The sequence below is a fragment of the Nicotiana sylvestris genome, chromosome 4, assembly GCF_000393655.2.
Source record: "Nicotiana sylvestris chromosome 4, ASM39365v2, whole genome shotgun sequence".
Lineage (NCBI taxonomy): Eukaryota > Viridiplantae > Streptophyta > Magnoliopsida > Solanales > Solanaceae > Nicotiana > Nicotiana sylvestris.
Genome location: NC_091060.1, coordinates 75,450,523 through 75,475,435, shown reverse-complemented (window position 1 = coordinate 75,475,435; position 24,913 = coordinate 75,450,523). Strand labels below are relative to the sequence as shown.

The 24,913-nt window shown below is 34.9% G+C and overlaps 3 protein-coding genes across 3 annotated transcripts; all 3 read right to left on the bottom strand.

The window, feature by feature from the left end:
• Positions 1-17,207: 17,207 nt before the first annotated feature.
• On the bottom strand, positions 17,208-17,666 carry LOC138889707 (uncharacterized). Its single transcript, XM_070173043.1, has one exon. The coding sequence runs from the start codon at positions 17,664-17,666 to the stop codon at positions 17,208-17,210; it is 459 nt and encodes a 152-aa protein (XP_070029144.1).
• A 21-nt stretch (positions 17,667-17,687) lies between these two features.
• Positions 17,688-19,485, bottom strand: LOC138889706 (uncharacterized). The gene is made up of 2 exons (XM_070173042.1): positions 18,897-19,485; positions 17,688-18,538 (listed from the first exon to the last, which is right to left on the bottom strand). Exons 1-2 carry the CDS (start codon positions 19,483-19,485, stop codon positions 17,688-17,690), a joined length of 1,440 nt encoding a protein of 479 aa, XP_070029143.1.
• Positions 19,486-20,412: 927 nt separating this feature from the next.
• Positions 20,413-23,013, bottom strand: LOC138889705 (uncharacterized). Its single transcript, XM_070173041.1, has one exon. The coding sequence runs from the start codon at positions 23,011-23,013 to the stop codon at positions 20,413-20,415; it is 2,601 nt and encodes an 866-aa protein (XP_070029142.1).
• Between the last annotated feature and the right edge of the window lie 1,900 nt (positions 23,014-24,913).

Here is a 24,913-nt window from a genome sequence, read left to right as displayed (position 1 = left end):
GTTTAAAAGGGTTGGCTGGCCTTGTCTTCATGAGAGGCGCCATCACGACCGGAGCGGGGTTTGGGTCGTGACAAGTTGGTATTAGAGCCTAGGTTACATAGGTCTCACAAGTCATGAGCAGGTTTAGTAGAGTCTCGCGGATCGGTACGGAGACGTCTGTATTTATCCTCGAGAGGCTGTAGAACCTTTAGGAAAAACTTCATATTCTTGAATTCTTATCGTGCGTCCTTGATTCAGCTTGAAAAAAATAACTTTTACAATTCCTTCCATGTATTCGTATGCGCGAACGAATGCTCAGTATTAGATGTGCCTTGATGGCTTGTAATTCCCCGATCGAAGGGCGAGACGTGGTCGTTTTGAGTTTGATGTTAGGCCACCTGAGGCCAGATCTTTGCCAATGGCTTTAGCACCGATGTGCTTATTGTGTGAGCAAGTATTTTGAACTTATATGTTCGGTATTGCCTCTATTAGTGGGAATCATGGCTGGATAGCTATGTGAGGAGTATGATAGTACTGCGATATGTATCTATATGACTTGGAAGTGACGAGGAAGGTCTACTGGATGATAGATGAACTATTGAATGTATGATTTCCATTGTGATAGGATGTGTAGTCCCAAGTAATGCGTGCGTGAAGGATCTTTTTATGTCTCCTATTTGAAGTGAAGTAAATTTCATATTACGGTATGAGTTTAGACTCAAGAAGATTAAGTGATGGTGTAATGTGTATGGCAGTGGAAGGTATACAAAAATATTAACTAAAGGTAAAGCTAGTGGGTAATTGGCTTATGAGGGGAAGCTATTTGTCATACTAGTTAGATAAGTCTGGGAGCTGAGATCGCTTCTGTAAATGTATTATGACGAAATCGTTAAGTCAAGGAGACCACCTTGAAGGTCTAAAACATTAAAGAAAGAATATGTTCTTACTCGGTTGAATAGCCCAATAATGGAGGATTGAAAGTTATTTTCTATGTGTTATGATTCAAATAGGTGCAACACATGTCCATGTATCAATTTTGATAGTATAATACAGGTAATATTGATATTAATGTAATTGATATACGTTGTGATGCTTTGTTAAGTTGTGGATGTGTTGTTAGGATGGTTTTGGTGATTCTCTGGCAGGTGGATAGGCCCAATTACAAAGGAGACTCTGCCGAAATTTTTGAAAAATTTGGGACTTAGTAAAAAATTTGGTCGCCTAAAGAGTAGGCTTAACTATTATGTGAGTGAATGCAAGAAAACGCGGAAGAGTTAAAATTTTAGATGGATTGTGTTTCCACAAGCTTATGAAGGAGTGAGTTTAATCTCACTATGGTATTATGATAGCAATGGAGTATATACGTTATGAGTATAGTGTGTTGTGATATATGGCTTTGAGCCAAGTTGGGGAGCTTGCTATTGGTTAGCAGATTGTGCGGTTATATACTATGTTAGTTCTGATTGATGTATGCAGATGAATCCATTCTGGTTGTGGAAATTGAGTCGAGAATGGCACGAGTGAAGGAAATTTTTTGACAAGATGTCATGAGCTCGGATGAGTAGAAGATAAGTTTCGATGTTTACGGTAAGTTGGCATTGTCTTCAGCGTCACCTAAGATCGGTGTTTTGTAAAGGGGTTTTGCGTCCTGGTTAATGACTCTTGATTGCTCTTCAGCGTTAGTGTGATCGATGGTTTGGAGGTACGCTCCAGATATTGTTGTGGTAGGTTGTGGGAGTGTGTCCCACGGGAAGATTATATAAGTGTGGCATGTGATCACTTGATTGATTAAAGATGTAAAGCAAGTAGGAAATTTGTGATGGTTGTTCTTATGTGTTATCAAATGGGAGTTAGTATGGACCTTTGAAAGGTTATCAGGCTAGTTCAGTGTGATCAGAATCGGCTTGAAGTCGATGGATAGATTTAATGTGAATAATGGCTCTATATCAGGCCTGATGTGTGCATTTTAGTAACGCAGTCCTCATTGAAGAGTAGTTAGGTTGATGTTTCATTGTCAGATATTTGGCGTAGTGATGCATTGCGCCGTGTGAGTTGTGAGACGACTTGAGAAATTGCTATGTGTTGAGAATCTGTGTAGGAATGACGTTATATGATCATCTTGGCTCTTGAAATCCAGATTGTACATCGCACCTCAGTTGTGCTTGAGTTTTGTAGCTTATAACGCTATATGTCCCTCAGAGATATTATTATGCACTTAGCATGCTTATGACCGATACCCGATATTTTGTTGTAATGAGCAAATTTGGCTCGATGTGCATCTCCTTATGTGAGATCTATGTATGGATCGGGTGGCACGCCGCCATGGGTATGTTATCTGGATCGGGTTGCACGCCGCAACAGTGTGATACTGAGTATAGTTTTCTATATGCTATTTTGTATGCCTTGCTTCCTATTTTCTAAGGAAAGTCCGTATTAGTGCGTGGGATTGGTAATTCCTTCCAGAGTTCGTTTTCCTTTTGTGACACGTTTGAATTAGTATCCTATTTGCATATTGGGCCATCATATGCAGCTTTTGATTATATCTGAGGTGGCTTATTGCCTGGGCAGTTCGTAATGAGTGAGACAAGATCATTGAATTCGAGATCAGTGCAATCTGAGTATATGAAGTAAATTAAGGGGCTAAGACTATTGTTTGGTTCAGAATGAGGTGATAATTTTTGCCAGAAGTATAGACCCAATGAATTATTGATTCGACAGTGTTATGAATTTATACAGATCTTGTCCGTCATGTCAATATTGTAAGAGTTAGAACAATACCTATGTACATCATACAGAACATGGGATGTGTAACGATTTTCTTCTAGGTGATTAGAGAAAAGAGCTTCAGATGATTAGGGCGAATGATCTTCGGATGATTGGGGAAATAGTATTGCTAATTGAAAGTGATTTGACCAGAGTGTATGTCTCATAAAGGTAATGTTATAAAATTAATGATATTTCGGTAGTATTGCGGCATGTTCTTGTTGGGTCCGCTGATGGTACTGATGAGCTTGAGGTGCGGCTCTTTCGTTTGAGTCATTTTTTTTCATGACTTGAGTATGTTCAGGCCGTTTCTTATTGGTGCGCGTATTATGAAAGTTGTGGCTTAGGTCTGTATTGAGGTGACATATCACCAGAGTGGTGTGTTTGATTCGAGGTGATCAATGGGGTCATTGATGAATACGAATAGATTTGATTTCAGCATGTTTGATGGGTAAATATCGAGGTTCGGTTAAAAAAAAAATATTACGATAATTGCTAGAGGAGAAATAGCCTCATGAATGGTTGATATGAGCAATGGTTATGATTTATTGCATATTTCAATTATCATTGGCAGTATATGAGAGTGTTGGATTGAGACATTGGCTAATAAGAGATTTCTATCGGGATTTAGTTGTTGTGGGCAGCTGCTGTGAATGGAAGTTATCGCTGCATGTGTTTGAGTTATTGATATATCATATAATTGCACCTAAGGTTGCAGGCATGGTCTATTACAGCTGGTTCAGACTTATCCTGAATATAGGTTTGAGGTTCTGATCTTGTGTATAATTTCGAAAAGGTGAAATGTGGCTCTATGATTTATGGGTTAGACTAGATTGTGTGATATTAGTTACAACGCGTTATCGGACCCATGTGAGATAGGGTGACGTGGGATCATCCCTTGGTTTATTCTTGATAAGGTCATTCAGCTTTTGGTTGGCTTCTAGGACAACTCTAGGTACGCTCGAGGACGAGCGTTTGTTTAAGTTGGGGAGAATGTAATGACTCGACCCGTCATCTCGTGAGTTACTGCCCCGTTCTTCCCATTTTCTGCTTCCTCATGTTTCATTATTGGTATTGGATGCATTAGAATTTATTTGGAGCAATTTTGATAAGAAATGAGACATTTAGTCTCTTTTAAGAAGACTTAAGTTGGAAAACTCAACCGGGCATTGACTTATGAGTTAGAGGGTTCGGATGTAAATTTTGATGGCTCCGTTAGCTCCGGGAGACGAATTGTGACTAGGAGCGTGATTGGAAGTGGTTTTGGAGGTCCGGTGTAGAATTAGGCTTGAATTGACAAAGTTAGTATTTTGGCGATTTCCGATTGATAGGTGACATTTTGATCCGAGAGTTGGAATGGAATTCCGAGAGTTGCTGTAGCTTCGTTATGTGATTTGGGATGTGTGTGCAAAATTTCATTTCATTTGGAGGTGGTTTGGTTGAGTTTTTGATCCAATGCGTGTTTCGAAAGTTTTTGGAAAAACCTTAGGCTTGAATTCGATGTGAATTGATGGTTTTGATGTTGTTTTAGGTGTTTTGTTGATTGGAACAAGTTCGAATAATGTATGGGATATGTTGGCGTGTTTGATTGAGGTCCCGGGGGGCTTCGGAGTGATTTCGGATGGCTAATGGAAACTTTTGAAGTTGGAAAAATTTCATAATAGACGAAAGTTGTAAATGAGTGCACGTAAGACCTAACTTTGGACGATCATATCTCCCGTTATATAAGGAGTTGTATGACCCACAACCTATCAAATTAAAGCCATTTGAGTATAGTTTCCAACTCAACAAACCGTTTGTCATTTGGAGGTGTAGACAGAAAATTATGACCATTTTACTGGGCATGTGTCACTAGTGCGCCCAGATGCGCGCCCACGCTAAAATATGCGCGCCCAAGACAGAACACTGGGCAAACTAGCACGCCCAGATGCGCGGCCGCGCTAGTAGCAGGCCCCTAAATACCCCAAGACTGGGAATAGAGAGTTCCCAAGCCATTTTTGGAGCAAGGGCTTGCTCTCTCAAGGGGATTTCGTCCCACTCTTCATTTCTATGATCCAAGGTAAGATTTTTGGAGTACTTTGAGTTGATTACTACTCCTAAACATGGATTGATCTTGAAAATCCTTCAAGAACTCAGAGAAGGGTTTTGCAAGATTTCTTTCAAAAAGTAAATCCTACACCTTAGACTCACATATATGGATATATTATGGGAATATGAGTATGAATCAAGTATTACAACTTATTGTATGGTGGTTGGAAGCCATAAATTCCCAATTTAAATACATGAACATGGTAGGGATTTAAAGGTGTTTATTGGATGGAATTTTTGTTGGTTTGGGGTGAATGGTTGATCACACATGTGATGTTAGGAGTATAAATTGTTAAAGAATAATAGTGGGATGAATTGTTGGCTAATGGTGATAGTTGGAGGAACCAATGCTATAGTTAAGAGGTGTAAATATTTATGCTTACAAGATGTTTGATAATATGCCTAAATGGCATAATTTATGGGATCTAGTACTAATATTGGCCCTATTGAGTGTTGTATTGTAGATTGAAGTTACATAACTGTATGGGATCATTATAGTATCATTAAGGGGCGAATTTCAGATATGTAGGGTTAAAAACCCCGTCTTTTAGAAATCGAACTTCATCGATGTTTGTGTATTTTTGGCAGATTCATCACACGAGGAGGCCAATTTGAGAGGCAAGGGCATAGCGAGCTAGAGGTGAGTAATACTTGTAAATGATATCATGAGGGTTTGAAACCCCGGATTTGTACATCATAGTGTTGTATTGAGGTGACTTGCACGCCGGATATGAGCGTGGGGTAGAGCACCATTGGGGATTGTGACTTGGTCCGTCTCGGTTGTTGATTTTACTGCGTATTTAACAGAAATTACTTGTTATCATCATAATTTGGGCTGATTGCCATGTTTGGGTCCTTGTGCCGACTTGTAGAATCCTTCGGGGATTGATATTACTGTTTTAGCGTAATTTGCATATCATACGGTCTCAGACCAAGGTTTTGAATACTGTTTTGCGAACTCAGCCATATCTCTAAGTTTTGAAAACTCAAAAGATATTTTAAGTGTTGTTTCGGGCTGAGGACTACTGTTTTATAAATGCCCAAGGGGCTTATATTGTTTTTCTGGACAGAGCAGAAATTTGAAACAGTGATAACAATGACACTGTGTGATGTAACTTGAACAGTGGTAACAATGACACTGTATGATGTAACTTGAAACAGTGATAACAATGACACTGTGTGATGTAACTTGAACAGTGGTAACAACGACACTTTATGATGTGACTTGAAACAGTGGTAACAATGGCACTTTATGATGTAAATTGGTCAGGTAACAATGGCTGACCGGTCAGGTAACAATGACTGACCAAGATATTGCGCTTGGGTTGTAGGAGCCCCTCCGGAGTCTATACACACCCCCAGTGAGTGCCGTCGATGATAAATAAATATGGATGGCTCGGGCTGCACGCCGCAGTGGGTACTGGAATGTACCATCATATGCATTGCATTGCATTCATGCATTTGTTCATTATTTATTGTTGTGATATTTCTGAAGATATTTATCTGCTTTTGCTGGTGCTATCTGATCCTTGAGTGTTGGGGCCCGAGTGGCTGACCAGGAAAGAAGATATTGCCCGAGGGGCGGGTTTCTGTGCATAGTGACACTGATGGCTGGAATTATTTTGCAACTGTTAAAAAGATTATTTTCAAAAGAGGTTTAAAACTGAGTCAGATATTTTATAAAGGATTTTCATGGAATTACTATTTTCAAAAAGGGTTGTACCGTCTTAGATAGCATGATGAAGTGTTCTTACGTGATTTCTTATCGCTCAGTTATTATTTACTCTTATTACCACTGAGTTGGAAGTACTCACTTTACTCCCTGCACCTCGCGTGCAGCTGCAGGTACTGATCACCCGGTAGCGGGATATTAGCTGATTGGAGGTTTTGCTATCATAGCTGAGCAAGGTGACCGCCTGCGTTCGTGGCACCATACCTATTCCTTGGATTCTAAATTCCATCCTGTATATTACTAGATTTTTAGTCATATTTAAACTCTTTAGATGCTCATGACTTGTGACACCCCGGTTTGGGTCGAATTGGGTTATATTTCGTGAAATCACGTTATCTAATTATCTTGAAACTATTTAATTCATGTTTATATATTGTTGAAAAAGGCTGTTTAAAAGGGTTGATTGACCTTGTCTTCATGAGAGGCGCCATCACGACCGGAGCGGAGTTTGGGTCGTGACAATTAAGCTTCGACTTAATAAAATTGAGATGGAAAGTATTACTGATAAAATACTATCTCAAGTAGATAAAGGGAAAGCTATTGACAAAGAATTCTTCTCAAAAGAAGAATACGATGAAGAAGAAGATACTAGCCCTTCACGATTAAAGGACACTGATTCTATCATCGAAGAATCTGAAGGAGGTTTAGCTACCTTAGTTAAACTTACTAAAGTAAAGGCTAAAAGCTATCATCTTCCTATAACATTGAAGGTTCATGATATGACCCTTACTAAGTTGGAATTATTAGATTCAGGTGCAGATAAGAATTGCATAATGGAAGGACTAATACCATTAAAATATTTAGAAAAAAGTACACAAAAATTATACTCTGCTACAGGAGAATTATTAAAAATAAATTACAAATTATCAAAAGAACATATCTGTAACGATGGAATATGCTTTATTAATGACTTTGTAGTAACAAGAGACATTAATGAAGAAATAATTATAGGAATTCCTTTCCTGACCTAAATAAAACCACATTACGACGACTTAAGTGCACTTTGCACCACAGTGTTAGGCAAAGAAATAAGATTTCCTTATCTAAATCCCATCTCTAAAGAAGAAAGTGATTATATTAAATCACAAACAATTTTTAAAATAAATTTGTTAACTCAGCAAGTTAATTATTTAAAGAATGACATCAAAGTTCACAAAATAGAACAAACTTTAAAAACCCCCGAGGTAGAAGATAAGATTAAACAGTTTCAACAAAAACTCGAACTAGAAGTTTGTTCCGATTTGCCTACTGCCTTTTGGGAACGGAAAAGTCATATAGTCAACCTACCTTATATTAAAGAATTTAGCGAACAAGCTATACCTACTAAGGCAAGACCTATTCAAATGAATTATGATTTAATGGAAGTCTGTAAAAAAGAAATAAATGATCTTCTCCAAAAGAAGATTATTAGACCTTCTAAGTCACCTTGGAGTTGTGCAGCCTTCTACGTTAACAATAACGCAGAAAAGGAAAGAGGAGCTCCCAGATTAGTTATTAATTATAAATCGTTAAATAAAGTATTACAATGGATTAGGTATCCGATACCTAATAAAAGAGATTTATTAAAAAGAGCTTACAAAGCTAATATTTACAGTAAATTTGATATGAAATCAGGTTTCTGGCAATTTCAAATTACTGAAGAAGATAAATATAAAACCACTTTCAATGTTCCATTTGGACAATATGAATGGAATGTAATGCCTTTCAGATTAAAGAATGCCCCATCTGAATTTCAGAATATTATGAATAATATATTCAACCCTTACAGTAATATGTCAATAGTTTATATTGACGATGTATTAATATTTTCATAAGATATAGATTCTCACTTTAAATATCTCAATACTTTATTTAAGATAGTAAAAAATAATGGCCTAGTAGTCAGTGCTAAAATAATTAAGTTGTTCCAAACTACTACTAGATTTTTAGGACATGACCTTTATCAAAGTACTTACAAACCAATCTGTAGAGCCATTGAGTTCTCGTCCAAATTTTCCGATAAAATCACAGACAAAACACAACTACAAAGGTTTTAGGTAGTCTCAATTATGTAGCAGATTTTATTCCTAACATCAGAAAAATCTATGAACCCCTTTATAAACGCCTTAGGAAGAATCCAGTCCCTTGGGGTCTAGAACAAACTGACACAGTCAAAAGGGTAAAGTCCATTGTTCAAAAATTCTCATGTCCAGGCATTCCAAATCCTGAAGCATTTATGATAGTAGAAACTGACGCTTCAGAAGAAGGGTACGCTGGAATCCTTAAACAACGAATTTCTCTAGAGTCTCCCGAACAGTTAGTTCGTTTCACTTCTGGTATCTGGAATTCGGCTTAGAAAAATTATAGTACAGTCAAAAAACAGATTTTGTCTATAGTACTATGTATTACAAAATTTCAAGACAATTTAATAAACAAAGAATTTTTATTAAGAGTTGATTGTAAATCAGCTAAAGAGATTTTGCAAAAGGATGTTAAAAATCTTATTTCAAAACAGATTTTTGCCAGATGGCAGACATTATTATCTAGCTTCAATTTTAGAATCGAATTTATAAAAGGTGAAATAACTCTCTACCCGATTTTCTAACTAGAGAGTTTCTATAGGGAAAAAATGAGACCAAACCAGAAAGGTCCGTTCAGGGCCTCCCCCAAAAGAGAGAATATGTATTCTGCCCTTGCAGAATTCCCCTTGTTACCACCCGTGAGACCACCTTTTATGATTACCCCTCTGAGAGTACCCACTATAAACAAACCCTCTACCATGACAATACTCGGATCCATTCCGAAAAAAGACAGCCCATTTCAACAGGTTTCCTCAAAAGCCTCAATAAGCCAAACAGGAAAGGTACTAACTAGTTCTGACTATGCAATGAAGGTCCCAGAGTCCTTCGCTCAAGCAGTTAACACCCACACACCGGTTAAAATAGAAGAAAAGAGACATGTTTCCTCAGAAAAGGAAACATTTGAATTAATTGCAAAAGAACCAGTCAAGGTTCTAGCCCTAGACAAAGGTTACGAAAATTATGACCTTGCAGATCTTATCAGACCTTGCTACACAGACAGAAATTATGTTGAAACCAGTGAACCTCTGAAAACAAGGAGGTACTACGAATTAATCCTAACAGATACAAAGTCGGTTACATTCGAGCATACTCTTTACGATGAGAGAGACCCAACTAGTATCAGAATCTCGAAATTCACCATCAATAAGGTATTAAGCCCGTTTGAATGGGGAATGGATCATCTACACACTCCAATTGTGTTATCAGTTCAATATAGACCTCAAACCTATAATTTTAAAGATTATATGGACGTTTGGTTTAACTTTCTATACCTACGTCCAAAAACACACACCTGGTTTGTCAAGTATAGCGAACAAGCCCAGAAATCAATTCTACCCAGATGGTTTTACGACTGGTGGAAAGTATTTGGAGGAATAGAGCAAACGATGCCCCGAAGCTTTCAAATACATTATGAGAGATTCCAAATTGAAAACGAAATCTCCACTCTTCCAGACCACATAAAATTATGCAAATATTACTTTGCAAAAAGAATATCTTTTATTATTAGTTGGTCATTTGATATAGAACAAATTGATAAAATCAAATATTTAATTAAAACGCCTAAAATCAAAGGTTGGATTCCTGAAGTCAAAGAGACCAAGAAATCCAGACCAATTAGGACAAAATCAAACAACTCTCAGAAAGAGTTAAAGAAAAAACTGCTGGTATGCTAGCCAATATTGAGTCAGCAGATCCGACTCAAGTACAGGCCATGTTAGAAGCAGTTTCAAGTTCATCCTCTGCAGAAAGCGGAAAAAACGGAGATATGGAAGATCTAGACGGAATATCCCAAGCCTATGCCCAGTCTAGCAGGTGATCAATTACCTCTTCAAAGAAAGGACAAAGGCACTGACTCTTCATAAAAGAAGAAAATGACCTCTGCCCTTTCAAAAAAGAAGAAAGCAATGTTTGATCTTTCAGAAAAGCAAGGGACAACCTTTCAGAAAAGCAAAAGGACAAATGACTTTTCTAAAAAGTAATATCGGGCCATTCAACATGAACGATGGAGATGAATTCAATCTTTTCTTCGAGTTCTATATAAGACTCTCAAATTTTAATATTCAGGGCAGACCAAAAATTGCCCATTTTCTTTCTTTTGTTTTCCCTCCCTTTGCTGTAAAAATCCTCTTGTTCTGCATGTTCTTGATGTTCAAATAAAAGTAAGTTTCTTAAAACTTGTCATTAATTTACTTTCATTTCTGCATTTTCAATTATATACTGTCTTAATAATGAATCGTCAAAATTTAATAGTCTATCATCTCTTAGTAATAGACAGAGGGGAGTGTCTAAACCTAGTCTATATAAAGGTTTGACAACTATTTGAACAAGTCCTATATGGAGAAAATTGTATTTTTTTCTTATACTGTTGTATATCATGTGTTGCTAATAACTTAATTGTTTCAATAGAGTTATTAATAGCAATTGTTGATTCACAAGTTTTGATGTTATAGCTTTTAATAAAATCAAACTTGCCAGCATGATATATCGTATTAAAAGATTCTCTAGGAATACTCCAATTTTGTAAATCATTCTCTATTTTGGCAATATTAATTACCGCCGAGATATTAGCACTATTAAGAATTTTAATATTCTCGGAATTATTCATTTTAATACTAAGATGTATATCTGTTGATACAGATATTCATTGTTTTTATATTTTTTAGAATTATTCTTTTTCTATGTTGATAACTTTCAAGATTATCTTTATAAAATTCAATTTCTCTTTCTATAGTTAATAAAACTTCATTTCGCAGATTATTATATCTGATTATATTTTTGCAGATTCTAATATTGTTTTCAGCACAATCTATTTTTCTATTTGTGTTTCGGAGATGTTTAAGAGATCTCCATTTCTGACTATTATAGAATCCTATATAATGAAAAGTTTTATGTTTCATTTATAAATAGATTTTAAAGACTTTAAAAGTTTCAGGGAGAGGTATATTGTCCTTAAGATTTCTATGTTTACTGTCTTTGTTATCTAATTCAAAACTATTTATCGTAATAACTCTTCTATTGTTCTTAAAAGTATATCGTTTACTATTTATCTTCTTTCTTATAAATATGATCTGGTTCTTAAGTTATCTTAGAAGTGTTTTTAGTTCTAAGTTATCTTGGGGGTTGGGAGTTGAACGTGTTCACTGTGTCCTGTTGTGTCCTGTCTAACAGCGGCTCTCCTGGCCTATAACGACGACGGCAACTGACGGCAGCTTAATAGGGTTCAATAACTCTCACTCAGAGACCCTCACACTGAGAACAATAACCTCACACTAGAGAATAGGATCATGAAGATATAAAGAAGATGAACAATAAACATATACTGGAATGAACAGTATAGACCAATTAAGATCTATAGTATAAAACTGATAACAAAATTTCAACGAACCTTAAAGACAATTGAGAGTTTTAGCCTCTCATGTTTTGGCTCTGATACCAATAAGCGGATCTGAAGTATATAACTGAAAATGCGGAAATGAAAGTAAATTAATGACAAGTTTAAGAAACTTACTTTTATTTGAACATCAAGAACATGCAGAACAAGAGGATTTTTACAGCAAAGGGAGGGAAAACAAAAGAAAGAAAATGGGCAATTTTCGGTCTGCCCTGAATATTTCAATTTGAGAGTCTTATATAGACCTCGAAGAAAAGATTGAATTCATCTCCATCGTTCATGCTGAATGGCCCGATATTACTTTTTAGAAAAGTCATTTGTCCTTTGCTTTTCTAAAAGGCTGTCCCTTGCTTTTCTGAAAGGTCAAACGTTGCTTTCTTCTTTTTTGAAGGGGCAGAGGTCATTTTCTTCTTTTCTGAAGAGTCAGTGCCTTTGTCCTTTCTTTGAAGAGGTAATTGATCACCTGCTAGACTGGGCATAGGCTTGGGATATTCCGTCTAGATCTTCCATATCTCCGTTTTTTCCGCTTTCTGCAGAGGATGAACTTGAAACTACTTCTAACATGGTCTGTACTTGAGTCGGATCTGCTGACTCAATATTGGCTAGCATACCAGCAGTTTTTTCTTTAACTCTTTCTGAGAGTTGTTTGATTCTGTCCTAATTGGTCTGGATTTCTTGGTCTCTTTGACTTCAGGAATCCAACCTTTGATTTTAAGCGTTTTAACTAAATATTTGATTTTATCAATTTGTTCTATATCAAATGACCAACTAATAATAAAAGATATTCTTTTTGCAAAGTAATATTTGCATAATTTTATGTGGTCTGGAAGAGAGGAGATTTCGTTTTCAATTTGGAATCTCTCATAGTGTATTTGAAAGCTTCGGGGCATCGTTTGCTCTATTCCTCCAAATACTTTCCACCAGTCGTAAAACCATCTGGGTAGAATTGATTTCTAGGCTTGTTCGCTCTACTTGACAAACCAAGTGTGTGCTTTTGGACGTATAGAAAGTTAAACCAAACATCCTTATAATCTTTAAAATTATAGGTTTGAGGTCTATATTGAACTGATAACACAATTGGAGTGTGTAGATGATCCATTCCCCATTCAAACGGGCTTAATACCTTATTGATGGTGAATTTCGAGATTCTTATACTAGTTGGGTCTCTCTCATCGTAAAGAGTATGCTCGAATGTAACTGACTTTGTATCTGTTAGGATTAACTCGTAGTACCTCCTTGTTTTCAGAGGTTCACTGGTTTCAACATAATTTCTGTCTGTGTAGCAAGGTCTGATAAGATCTGCAAGGTCATAATTTTCGTAGCCTTTGTCTAGGGCTAGAACCTTGACTGGTTCTTTTGCAATTAATTCAAATGTTTCCTTTTCTGAGGAAACAGGTCTCTTTTCTAACCGGTGTGTGTGGGTTAACTGCTTGAGCGAAGGACTCTGGGACCTTCATTGCATAGTCAGAACTAGTTAGTACCTTTCCTATTTGGCTTATTGAGGCTTTTGAGGAAACCTGTTGAAATGGGCTATCTTTTTTCGGAATGGATCCGAGTATTGTCATGGTAAAGGGATTGTTTATAGTGGGTACTCTCAGAGGGGTAATCATAAAAGGTGGTCTCACGAGTGGTAACAAGGGGAATTCTGCAAGGGCAGAATACCTATTCTCTCTTTTGGGGGAGGCCCTGAACGGGCCTTTCTGGTTTGTTCTCATTTTTTCCCTGTAAAAATTCTCTAGTTAGAAAATCGGGTAGAGAGTTATTTTCACCTTTTATAAATTCGATTCTAAAATCGAAGCTAGATAAAAATGCCTGCCATCTGGCAAAAATCTGTTTTGAAATAAGATTTTTAACATCCTTTTGCAAAATCTCTTTAGCTGATTTACAATCAACTCTTAATAAAAATTCTTTGTTTATTAAATTGTCTTGAAATTTTGTAATACATAGTACTATAGACAAAATATGTTTTTTGACTGTATTATAATTTTTCTGAGCCGAATTCCAGATACCAGAAGTGAAATGAACTAACTGTTCGGGAGACTCTGGAGAAATTCGTTGTTTAAGGATTCCACCGTACCCTTCTTCTGAAGCGTCAATTTCTACTATCATAAATGCTTCAGGATTTGGAATGCCTGGACATGAGTTTTTGAACAATGGACTTGACCCTTTTGACTGTGTCAGTTTGTTCTAGACCCCAAGGGACTGGATTCTTCCTAAGGCATTTATAAAGGGGTTCATAGATTTTTCTGATGTTAGGAATAAAATCTGCTACATAATTGAGACTACCTAAAAACCTTTGTAGTTGTGTTTTGTCTGTGATTTTATCGAGAAATTTGGACGAGAACTCAATGGCTCTACAGATTGGTTTGTAAGTACCTTGATAAAGGTCATGTCCTAAAAATCTAGTAGTAGTTTGGAACAACTTAATCTTTTTAGCACTGACGACTAGGCCATTGTGTTTTACTATCTTAAAGAAAGTATTGAGATGTTTAAAGTCAGAATCTATATCTTCTGAAAATATTAATACATCGTCAATATAAACTATTGACATATTACTGTAAGGGTTGAATATATTATTCATAATATTCTGAAATTCAGATGGGGCATTCTTTAATCCGAAAGGCATTACATTCCATACATATTGTCCAAATGGAACATTGAAAGCGGTTTTATATTTATCTTCTTCAGTAATTTGAATTTGCCAGAAACCTGATTTCATATCAAATTTACTATAAATATTAGCTTTGTATGTTTTTTTTAATAAATCTCTTTTATTAGGTATCAGATACCTAATATATTGTAATACTTTATTTAACGGTTTATAATTAATAACTAATCTGGGAGTTCCTCTTTCCTTTTCTGCGTTATTGTTAACGTAGAAGGCTGCACAGCTCCAATGTGACTTAGAAGGTCTAATAATCTTCTTTTGGAGAAGATCATTTATTTCTTTTTTACAGACTTTCATTAAATCATAATTCATTTGAATAGGTCTTGCCTTAGTAGGTATAGCCTGTTCGCTAAATTCTTTAATATAAGGTAGGTTGACTATATGCCTTTTCCGTTCCCAAAAGGCAGTAGGCAAATCGGAACAAACTTCTAGTTCAAGTTTTTGTTGAAACTGTTTAATCTTATCTTCTATCTCGGGGTTTTTTAAAGTTTGTTCTATTTTGTGAACTTTGATGTCATTCTTTAAATAATTAACTTGTTGAGTTAACAAATTTATTTTAAAAATTATTTGTGATTTAATATAATCACTTTCTTCTTTAGAGATGAAATTTACATAAGGAAATCTTATTTCTTTGCCTAACATTGTGGTGCAAAGTACACTTAAGTCGTCGTAATATGGTTTTATTTGAGTCAGGAAAGGAATTCCTATAATTATTTCTTCATTAATGTCTCTTGTTACTACAAAGTCATTAATAAAGCATATTCCATCATTACAAATATGTGCTTTTGATAATTTGTAATTTATTTTTAATAATTCTCCTGTAGCAGAGTACAATTTTTGTGTACTTTTTTCTAAATATTTTATTGGTATTATTCCTTCCATTATGCAATTCTTATCTACACCTGAATCTAATAATGCTAACTTAGTAAGGGTCATATCATGAACCTTCAATGTTATAGGAAGATGATAGCTTTCAGCCTTTACTTTAGTAAGTTTGACTAAGGCAGCTGAACCTCCTTCAGATTCTTCGATAATAGAATCAGTGTCCTTTAATCGTGAAGGGCTAGTATCTTCTTCTTCATTGTCTTCTTCTTTTGAGAAGAATTCTTTGTCAATAGCTTTCCGTTTATCTACTTGAGATAGTATTTTATCAGTAATACTTTCCATCTTAATTTTATTAAGTCGAAGCTTAATATCTTTTAGTTCTTCTTTTACTGATTTAAGTTCAGTTTGAAGATGTTGGATAGTAGTAGGCTCTTCTGTTTTTACAAAGAATCTATTTATTACCTTTTTCATATCAAAAGGTTCTATCTGCGGTCGATTTTCCTTTTGTTTAATGATAATGTTTTTTAACTCAGTTAAATATTTTCTTCTTAATTCAACATTATCTATGTGTTCGATGATGTCGAATAAGACTTCTTTGGAGTCTTCTGTGATTACTCTAAGAGAATTTTGACTACATACGCAAATTGCGCCAGTACAGTTACAACTGTCTTCTACTGAGCTGTTGTTGTCTGAGTCATATGCGACATTAATCAATTCATTATCACTATTAGAATAGCTATCAGTGGATGAAGATGATGAACTGTTATCATTATCTTCTAGAATTGCGTAAAGTTTTTCTTTAGTGTTGTCATCAATTTCAAGAGTATTTACTTTACTCTTTTTCTTTTTTGTAACTTTGCACTCATTGGCTCTATGTCCCGTTTTTCCACAAGACCAACATTTGTCACCATAATCCTTTTTAGATTTTCTTTTAAACCTTTTCTTTTTAGAAGTTTCTCCTTCTTTCTTTTCTTTACGCCTGTGGCGTCCTTTAGGTTTATCTGAAGATCTGTGTTTCTTTGACACTCTTTTTGATGGAGCGGCTATTGATTTGTAGCCGAAGTCTTGGCAAAAACTACCAAGACCAGCTTTGGACTATAGTCTATCCTTTTTAATAAGACTTTTAAGTTTTAGGTCTGTACATAGGTCTGTACATAAGTCTTCATCGTCTTCTTCTTTTGAGAAGAATTCTTTGTCAATAGCTTTCCCTTTATCTATTTGAGATAGTATTTTATCAGTAATACTTTCCATCTCAATTTTATTAAGTCGAAGCTAAATATCTTTTAGTTCTTCTTTTACTAATTTAAGTTCAGTTTGAAGATGTTGGATAGTAGTAGGCTCTTCTGTTTTTACAAAGAATCTATTCATTACCTTTTTCATATCAAAAGGTTCTATCTGTGGTCGATTTTCCTTTTGTTTAATGATAATATTTTTTAACTCAGTTAAATATTTTCTTCTTAATTCATCATTATCTATGTGTTCGATGATGTCGAATAAGACTTCTTTGGAGTCTTCTGTGATTACTCTAAGAGAATTTTGACTACATACGCAAATTGCGCTAGTACAGTTACAACTGTCTTCTACTGAGCTGTTGATGTCTGAGTCATATGCGACATTAATCAATTCATTATCACTATTAGAATAGCTATCAGTGGATGAAGATGATGAACTGTTATCATTATCTTCTAGAATTGCGTAAAGTTATTCTTTAGTGTTGTCATCAATTTCAAGAGTATTTACTTTACTCTTTTTCTTTTCTGTAACTTTGCACTCATTGGCTCTATGTCCCGTTTTTCCACAAGACCAACATTTGTCACCATAATCCTTTTTAGATTTTCTGTTAAACCTTTTCTTTTTAGAAGTTTTTCCTTCTTTCTTTTCTTTACGCCTGTGGCGTCCTTTAGGTTTATCTGAAGATCTGTGTTTCTTTGACACTCTTTTTGATGGAGCGGCTATTGATTTGTAGCCGAAGTCTTGGCAAAAACTACCAAGCTCAGCTTTGGACTGTAGTCTATCCTTTTTAAAAAGACTTTTAAGTTTTAGGTCTGTACATAGGTCTGTACATAAGTCTTCATCGTCTTCTTCCTTTGAGAAGAATTCTTTGTCAATAGATTTCCCTTTATCTACTTGAGATAGTATTTTATCAGTAATACTTTCCATCTCAATTTTATTAAGTCGAAGCTAAATATCTTTTAGTTCTTCTTTTACTGATTTAAGTTTAGTTTGAAGATGTTGGATTGTAGTAGGCTCTTCTGTTTTTACAAAGAATCTATTCATTACCTTTTTCATATCAAAAGGTTCTATCTGTGGTCGATTTTCCTTTTGTTTAATGATAATGTTTTTTAACTCAGTTAAATATTTTCTTCTTAATTCATCATTATCTATGTGTTCGATGATGTCGAATAAGACTTCTTTGGAGTCTTCTGTGATTAGTCTAAGAGAATTTTGACTACATACGCAAATTGCGCCAGTACAGTTACAACTGTCTTCTACTGAGCTGTTGTTGTCTAAGTCATATGCGACATTAATCAATTCATTATCACTATTAGAATAGCTATCAGTGGATGAAGATGATGAACTGTTATCATTATCTTCTAGAATTGCGTAAAGTTTTTCTTTAGTGTTGTCATCAATTTCAAGAGTATTTACTTTACTCTTTTTCTTTTCTGTAACTTTGCACTCATTGGCTCTATGTCCCGTTTTTCCACAAGACCAACATTTGTCACCATAATCCTTTTTAGATTTTCTTTTAAACCTTTTCTTTTTAGAAGTTTCTCCTTCTTTCTTTTCTTTACGCCTGTGGCGTCCTTTAGGTTTATCTGAAGATCTGTGTTTCTTTGACACTCTTTTTGATGGAGCAGCTATTGATTTGTAGCCGAAGTCTTGGCAAAAACTACCAAGCTCAGCTTTGGACTGTAGTCTATCCTTTTTAATAAGACTTTTAAGTTTTAGGTCTGTACATAGGTCTGTACATAAGTCTTCATCGTCTTCTTCCTTTGAGAAGAATTCTTTGTCAATAGCTTTCCCTTTATCTACTTGAGATAGTATTTTACCAGTAAATACTTTCCATCTCAATTTTATTAAGTCGAAGCTAAATATCTTTTAGTTCTTCTTTTACTGATTTAAGTTCAGTTTGAAGATGTTGGATAGTAGTAGGCTTTTCTGTTTTTACAAAGAATCTATTCATTACCTTTTTCATATCAAAAGGTTCTATCTGTGGTCGATTTTCCTTTTGTTTAATGATAATGTTTTTTAACTCAGTTAAATATTTTCTTCTTAACTCATCATTATCTATGTGTTCGATGATGTCGAATAAGACTTCTTTGGAGTCTTCTGTGATTACTCTAAGAGAATTTTGACTACATACGCAAATTGCGCCAGTACAGTTACAACTGTCTTCTACTGAGCTGTTGTTGTCTGAGTCATATGCGACATTAATCAATTCATTATCACTATTAGAATAGCTATCAGTGGATGAAGATGATGAACTGTTATCATTATCTTCTAGAATTGCATAAAGTTTTTCTTTAGTGTTGTCATCAATTTCAAGAGTATTTACTTTACTCTTTTTCTTTTTTGTAACTTTGCTCTCATTGGCTCTATGTCCCGTTTTTCCACAAGACCAACATTTGTCACCATAATCCTTTTTAGATTTTCTTTTAAACCTTTTCTTTTTAGAAGTTTCTCCTTCTTTCTTTTCTTTATGCCTGTGGCGTCCTTTAGGTTTATCTGAAGATCTGTGTTTATTTGACACTCTTTTTGATGGAGCGGCTATTGATTTGTAGCCGAAGTCTTGGCAAAAACTACCACGCTCAGCTTTGGACTGTAGTCTATCCTTTTTAATAAGACTTTTAAGTTTTAGGTATGTACATAGGTCTGTACATAAGTCTTCATCGTCTTCTTCTTTTGAGAAGAATTCTTTGTCAATAGCTTTCCCTTTATCTACTTGAAATAGTATTTTATCAGTAATACTTTCCATCTCAATTTTATTAAGTCCAAGCTAAATATCTTTTAGTTCTTCTTTTACTGATTTAAGTTCAGTTTGAAGATGTTGGATAGTAGTAGGCTCTTCTGTTTTTACAAAGAATCTATTCATTACCTTTTTCATATCAAAAGGTTCTATCTGTGGTCGATTTTCCTTTTGTTTAATGATAATGTTTTTTAACTCAGTTAAATATTTTCTTCTTAATTCATCATTATCTATGTGTTCGATGATGTCGAATAAGACTTCTTTGGAGTCTTCTGTGATTACTCTAAGAGAATTTTGACTACATACGCAAATTGTGCCAGTACAGTTACAACAGTCTTCTACTGAGCTGTTGTTGTCTGAGTCATATGCGACATTAATCAATTCATTATCACTATTAGAATAACTATCAGTGGATGAAGATGATGAACTCTTATTATTATCTTCTAGAATTGCGTAAAGTTTTTCTTTAGTGTTGTCATCAATTTCAAGAGTATTTACTTTACTCTTTTTCTTTTTTGTAACTTTGCACTCATTGGCTCTATGTCCCGTTTTTCCACAAGACCAACATTTGTCACCATAATCCTTGTTAGATTTTCTTTTAAACCTTTTCTTTTTAGAAGTTTCTCCTTCTTTCTTTTCTTTACGCCTGTGGCGTCCTTTAGGTTTATCTGAAGATCTGTGTTTCTTTGACACTCTTTTTGATGGAGCGGGTATTGATTTGTAGCCGAAGTCTTGGCAAAAACTACCAAGCTCAGCTTTGGACTGTAGTCTGTCCTTTTTAATAAGACTTTTAAGTTTTAGGTCTGTACATAGGTCTGTACATAAGTCTTCATCGTCTTCTTTTAAGAAGAATTCTTTGTCAATAGCTTTCCCTTTATCTACTTGAGATAGTATTTTATCAGTAATACTTTCCATCTCAATTTTATTAAGTCGAAGCTAAATATCTTTTAGTTCTTCTTTTACTGATTTAAGTTCAGTTTGAAGATGTTGGATAGTAGTAGGCTCTTCTGTTTTTACAAAGAATCTATTCATTACCTTTTTCATATCAAAAGGTTCTATTTGTGGTCGATTTTCCTTTTGTTTAATGATAATATTTTTTAACTCAGTTAAATATTTTCTTCTTAATTCATCATTATCTATATGTTCGATGATGTCGAATAAGACTTCTTTGGAGTCTTCTGTGATTACTCTAAGAGAATTTTGACTACATACGCAAATTGCGCCAGTATAGTTACAACTGTCTTCTACTGAGCTGTTGTTGTCTGAGTCATATGCAACATTAATCAATTCATTATCACTATTAGAATAGCTATCAGTGGATGAAGATGATGAACTGTTATCATTATCTTCTAGAATTGCGTAAAGTTTTTCTTTAGTTTTGTCATCAATTTCAAGAGTATTTACTTTACTCTTTTTCTTTTTTGTAACTTTGCACTCATTGGCTCTATGTCCCGTTTTTCCACAAGACCAACATTTGTCACCATAATCCTTTTTAGATTTTCTTTTAAACCTTTTCTTTTTAGATGTTTCTCCTTCTTTCTTTTCTTTACGCCTGTGGCGTCCTTTAGGTTTATCTGAAGATCTGTGTTTCTTTGACACTCTTTTTGATGGAGCGGCTATTGATTTGTAGCCGAAGTCTTGGCAAAAACTACCAAGCTCAGCTTTGGATTGTAGTCTATCCTTTTTAATAAGACTTTTAAGTTTTAGGTCTGTACATAAGTCTAAACCGGTAACATTGATAAAACTTATTAAGTCTCCATACGTAAGATTGTCATATGGAATTTGACCATTAAACCTATCTCTAATTTTACTTCTTACCTTTTCGGCAAATAATCTGGGTAATCCACTAATAAATCTTTCCTTCCAGAAAGGTTTATTGCAGTCTTCTCTGACCATTACCTTTTCTATGGACATATCTTTATACCACCTAAAGTCTGTTAATTTTGGGCAGCTAAGATTATTTAGAAGTTCAAGACTTCTATCCTGAAATAGTTTTGGTTCACCAATAAAATGTTTGGCTATACAGTAGATTAAAGTTGCAGTAGCGTCTTCTTTAGATTCTTGCTCTGCTATTTGAGTATTATTTTCAGTTTTTACAACAGTTATTACTGCTTTGGCATTCAGGATTTGATTCCTATTTTCATCGGAAAGGTAATTATCCCACCAATTTTTTAGTGTACTAGTAAAGCCTGATACTATTAAGGTTGTTGCGTGTTTATCTAACGCATTTTTCATTTTGTATGCTGTTACGGAAATTCCTATTTCGTGGAGCTTTTTGTAGATTTGGCTTTCAGCTAAACCATCAATATTCCATTCGGAAATTCCAGTTCCATCGCGACTGAAGTGGGATAGATAGATATCTTCTTTGAATTGAACGTCTGGAAATGACGCTCTTTTGTAATAATTCTTTTTATTAGGGTGTCGAGGATCATTCGTTAATCTACTTACTTCAGGAGTAGTGGTAGAGATAGTTTTTAGAGTAAGTGAAGGTTTTAATTTATTTATAGAATCTACTAGCTCTTTAGAAGCTATTTCTATCATCTTTAGTTTAGTTTCCCTGTCAGGGATGGTTTCTTCCTTTAACAGAATTTCATATTTGTTATTTAATGAAGTTAATTGTGTTTGCAGTTTATGGAGTTCAACGGTTTTATCTTTGCTAGTACTAGCTTGTTCTGTATTAGGCTTTGAGATACTTAGTTTTGTTTTAAGTTGTTCTTCTATCTTTTCTAGAAGTTCATTTGTAAAATCGAACTTTTCTCTTAATTGAGGGAATTTTTCTTTAGAAAATTCAGGGATTTTGATAGTAGGATGTGTTTCAATAGTAGATGCTACCATCGTTCTAGTAGGGGTTGCTATCTTGTTAGTATCTTTTAGCTGATTAGATACAACATGTAAAAGGTTATTCGTGTAGTTATTTTGGACAATTATTTTGTTTAGATCTTTGTTTGTTAGTTCTTTGTCAAGGTAGGTACTTTCTCTTTTAAAAGGGGAAGCTGTGACTACCTCATTTTGAACGGGTATTATGATTTCATCTAATGGTGGAATGGTGGCCTCTATTATACCTTTATTTTTGGTATACCATTTATTGATAATCATTTGTAAAGATTCCTTTTGATTTGGAATCTGTCCTATTAATTCGAACCATCTAAAGAATTCAATATCACATCTAAGTCTTTTTAAGTCCTTAATCCATTTATTTCTAAAAGTTTTTCTTTGGTCAAAAGAATAGGTATATACATACCATTTTCTTTTAATGTTATTATCAGGGTGTTCCCACTGAGCATTTAGACTTTTCCAGTCTATTTTGAAATTATTTTCTTCTTTAAGGGTTCCGAGTCTATCAATTGTTTCAGCGGATGGACTTTTATGAATGAAAGGACCCTTTTGATAGATTACTTTAGGAACGGTTTTGTTAAAATCTACACCTTTTATTTTTATATCAAGTTCTTCGATTAACTCTTCGTCGCTTTTATCGCTTTTACAACTTTTATTATTTCCCTCAGGGGGTTTGAAAGAAGAAGGTCTGCTGAAGGACATTCTTCTAATGGAAGAGGCTTCGCTTAAAGAGTTAGATCTTAAAAATTTTAAGTCTACTGCTCCTGTAGGATGTTGAATAACTTGTTCGATGTATGAACTTTCTGGTTCATATTTTGGTTGAGTTATGGCTTCAAAACGCCATTAATCTTTTGATAATATCTCATCCCATCGAACCATTCTAGGGATGAAGGTGTTGCTATGTTCTTGGTTTGCTTCCTTGAGCATAGTAACTCCTTTACTACTTTCAATTTTAGCTTTTGGGGCTAAAGTAATTTTCATGAGTCTATAATACACTCTATATATTACAGCTATCTCTCTTGTATTAATTTTACTATTCATATTTTTTGTTTTAATATTAAGAGTTAGAGTATCTAAAATATTCTGATCATTTATGTCAACTAAATAATTTGGATAACAATTAAAGTAAACTGGACCTTGGGCTAAGTTACTTTGTAAATTTTGGCGTTTTGAAGCCATAACTCAACCAAAATATGAACCAGAAAGTTCATACATCGAACAAGTTATTCAACATCCTACAGGAGCAGTAGACTTAAAATTTTTAAGATCTAACTCTTTAAGCGAAGCCTCTTCCAGTAGAAGAATGTCCTTCAGCAGACCTTCTTCTTTCAAACCCCCTGAGGGAAATAATAAAAGTTGTAAAAGTGATAAAAGCGATGAGGAGTTAATCGAAGAACTTGATAGAAAAATAAAAGGAGTAGATTTTAACAAAATCGTTCCTAAAGTAATCTATCAAAAGGGTCCTTTCATTCATAAAAGTCCATTCGCTGAAACAATTGATAGACTCGGAACCCTTAAAAAAGAAAATAATTTCAAAATAGACTGGAAAAGTCTAAATGTTCAGTGAGAACACCCTGATAATAATGTTAAAAGAGAATGGTATGTATATACCTATTCTTTTGACCAAAGAAAAACTTTTAGAAATAAATGGATTAAGGACTTAAAAAGACATAGATGTGATATTGAATTCTTTAGATGGTTCGGATTAACAGGACATATTCCAAATCAAAAAGAATCTTTACAAATGACTTATGTGAGTCACGGGGTGTGTTGGGAGCATCAGATCTGTGGAATGTCGGTGATTATTATTAGAGGATGTTATTGTGGTCATGTGATTATGCAATGCATGGTGTAAATTTAGCAAAGGTATATAGTCATGTTTTAGTACATCGTGTGGTGATTGATACGGTGTTCGTATGTTGGAAATAGGTCTGGCAGAAGATTCTGGATGTTAGAAATTGGTTCTAAGGCTAATTTGACCAAACAAAAGGGAATCTTTAGATTTACTCGAGCCCGTGTGCTCCACTAAGTTGTGGTAGCACGGGTAGGTGCACGAGGTTTTAAACAGTGATTTCAGACAACTCCGACGGAGTTCTTAGCACATTTGAGGACGAACATATGTTTAAGTGGGAGAGAATGTAACGACCCGACCGGTCATTTTGAGCTCTAGCATGTCGTTCGGCGGTTTGAGGCCACGAGCAACTTCACTTCAGGTATAATGACTTGTACGCGTGATCGGGATTGAATTTTGGGAAGTTTGGAGTTGAATTGGAAAGAAAATTCTCATTTCGAAAGCTTTAAGTTAGAAGAATTGACTAAGATTAGATTTTAGAGTAAACAGCCTCGGAATCGGGATTTGAAGGTTCCAGCAGTTACAATAATTTCGGACTTGGGCATATGTTCGGATCGGGTTTTGGATGACCCGGGAGAGTTTCGGCCCCTATTTTGGAAGTTAGCATTTTGGAAGAATTTCATAAATATGGGTTGAAGTGAATTTCAATGTTATCGATGTCTAAATTTCGAGTCTGAAAATAGCTCCGTATGTTGATTTCGGTATTGGGAGCGCGTCCGGAAGTGGATTTGGAGGACTTAGGTCATTTTG

Bases quoted from the DNA above. Each gene is read 5' to 3' on its own strand.
- LOC138889707 (XM_070173043.1), bottom strand. From the start codon at position 17,666: ATGGAAAGTATTACTGATAAAATACTATCTCAAGTAGATAAAGGGAAA.
- LOC138889706 (XM_070173042.1), bottom strand. From the start codon at position 19,485: ATGGAAAGTATTACTGATAAAATACTATTTCAAGTAGATAAAGGGAAA. The intron at 18,539-18,896 runs GTAACTGTACTG...TATCTCAAGTAG, and splicing joins CAGCTCAGTAGAAGACAGTT to ATAAAGGGAAAGCTATTGAC.
- LOC138889705 (XM_070173041.1), bottom strand. From the start codon at position 23,013: ATGTCCTTCAGCAGACCTTCTTCTTTCAAACCCCCTGAGGGAAATAAT.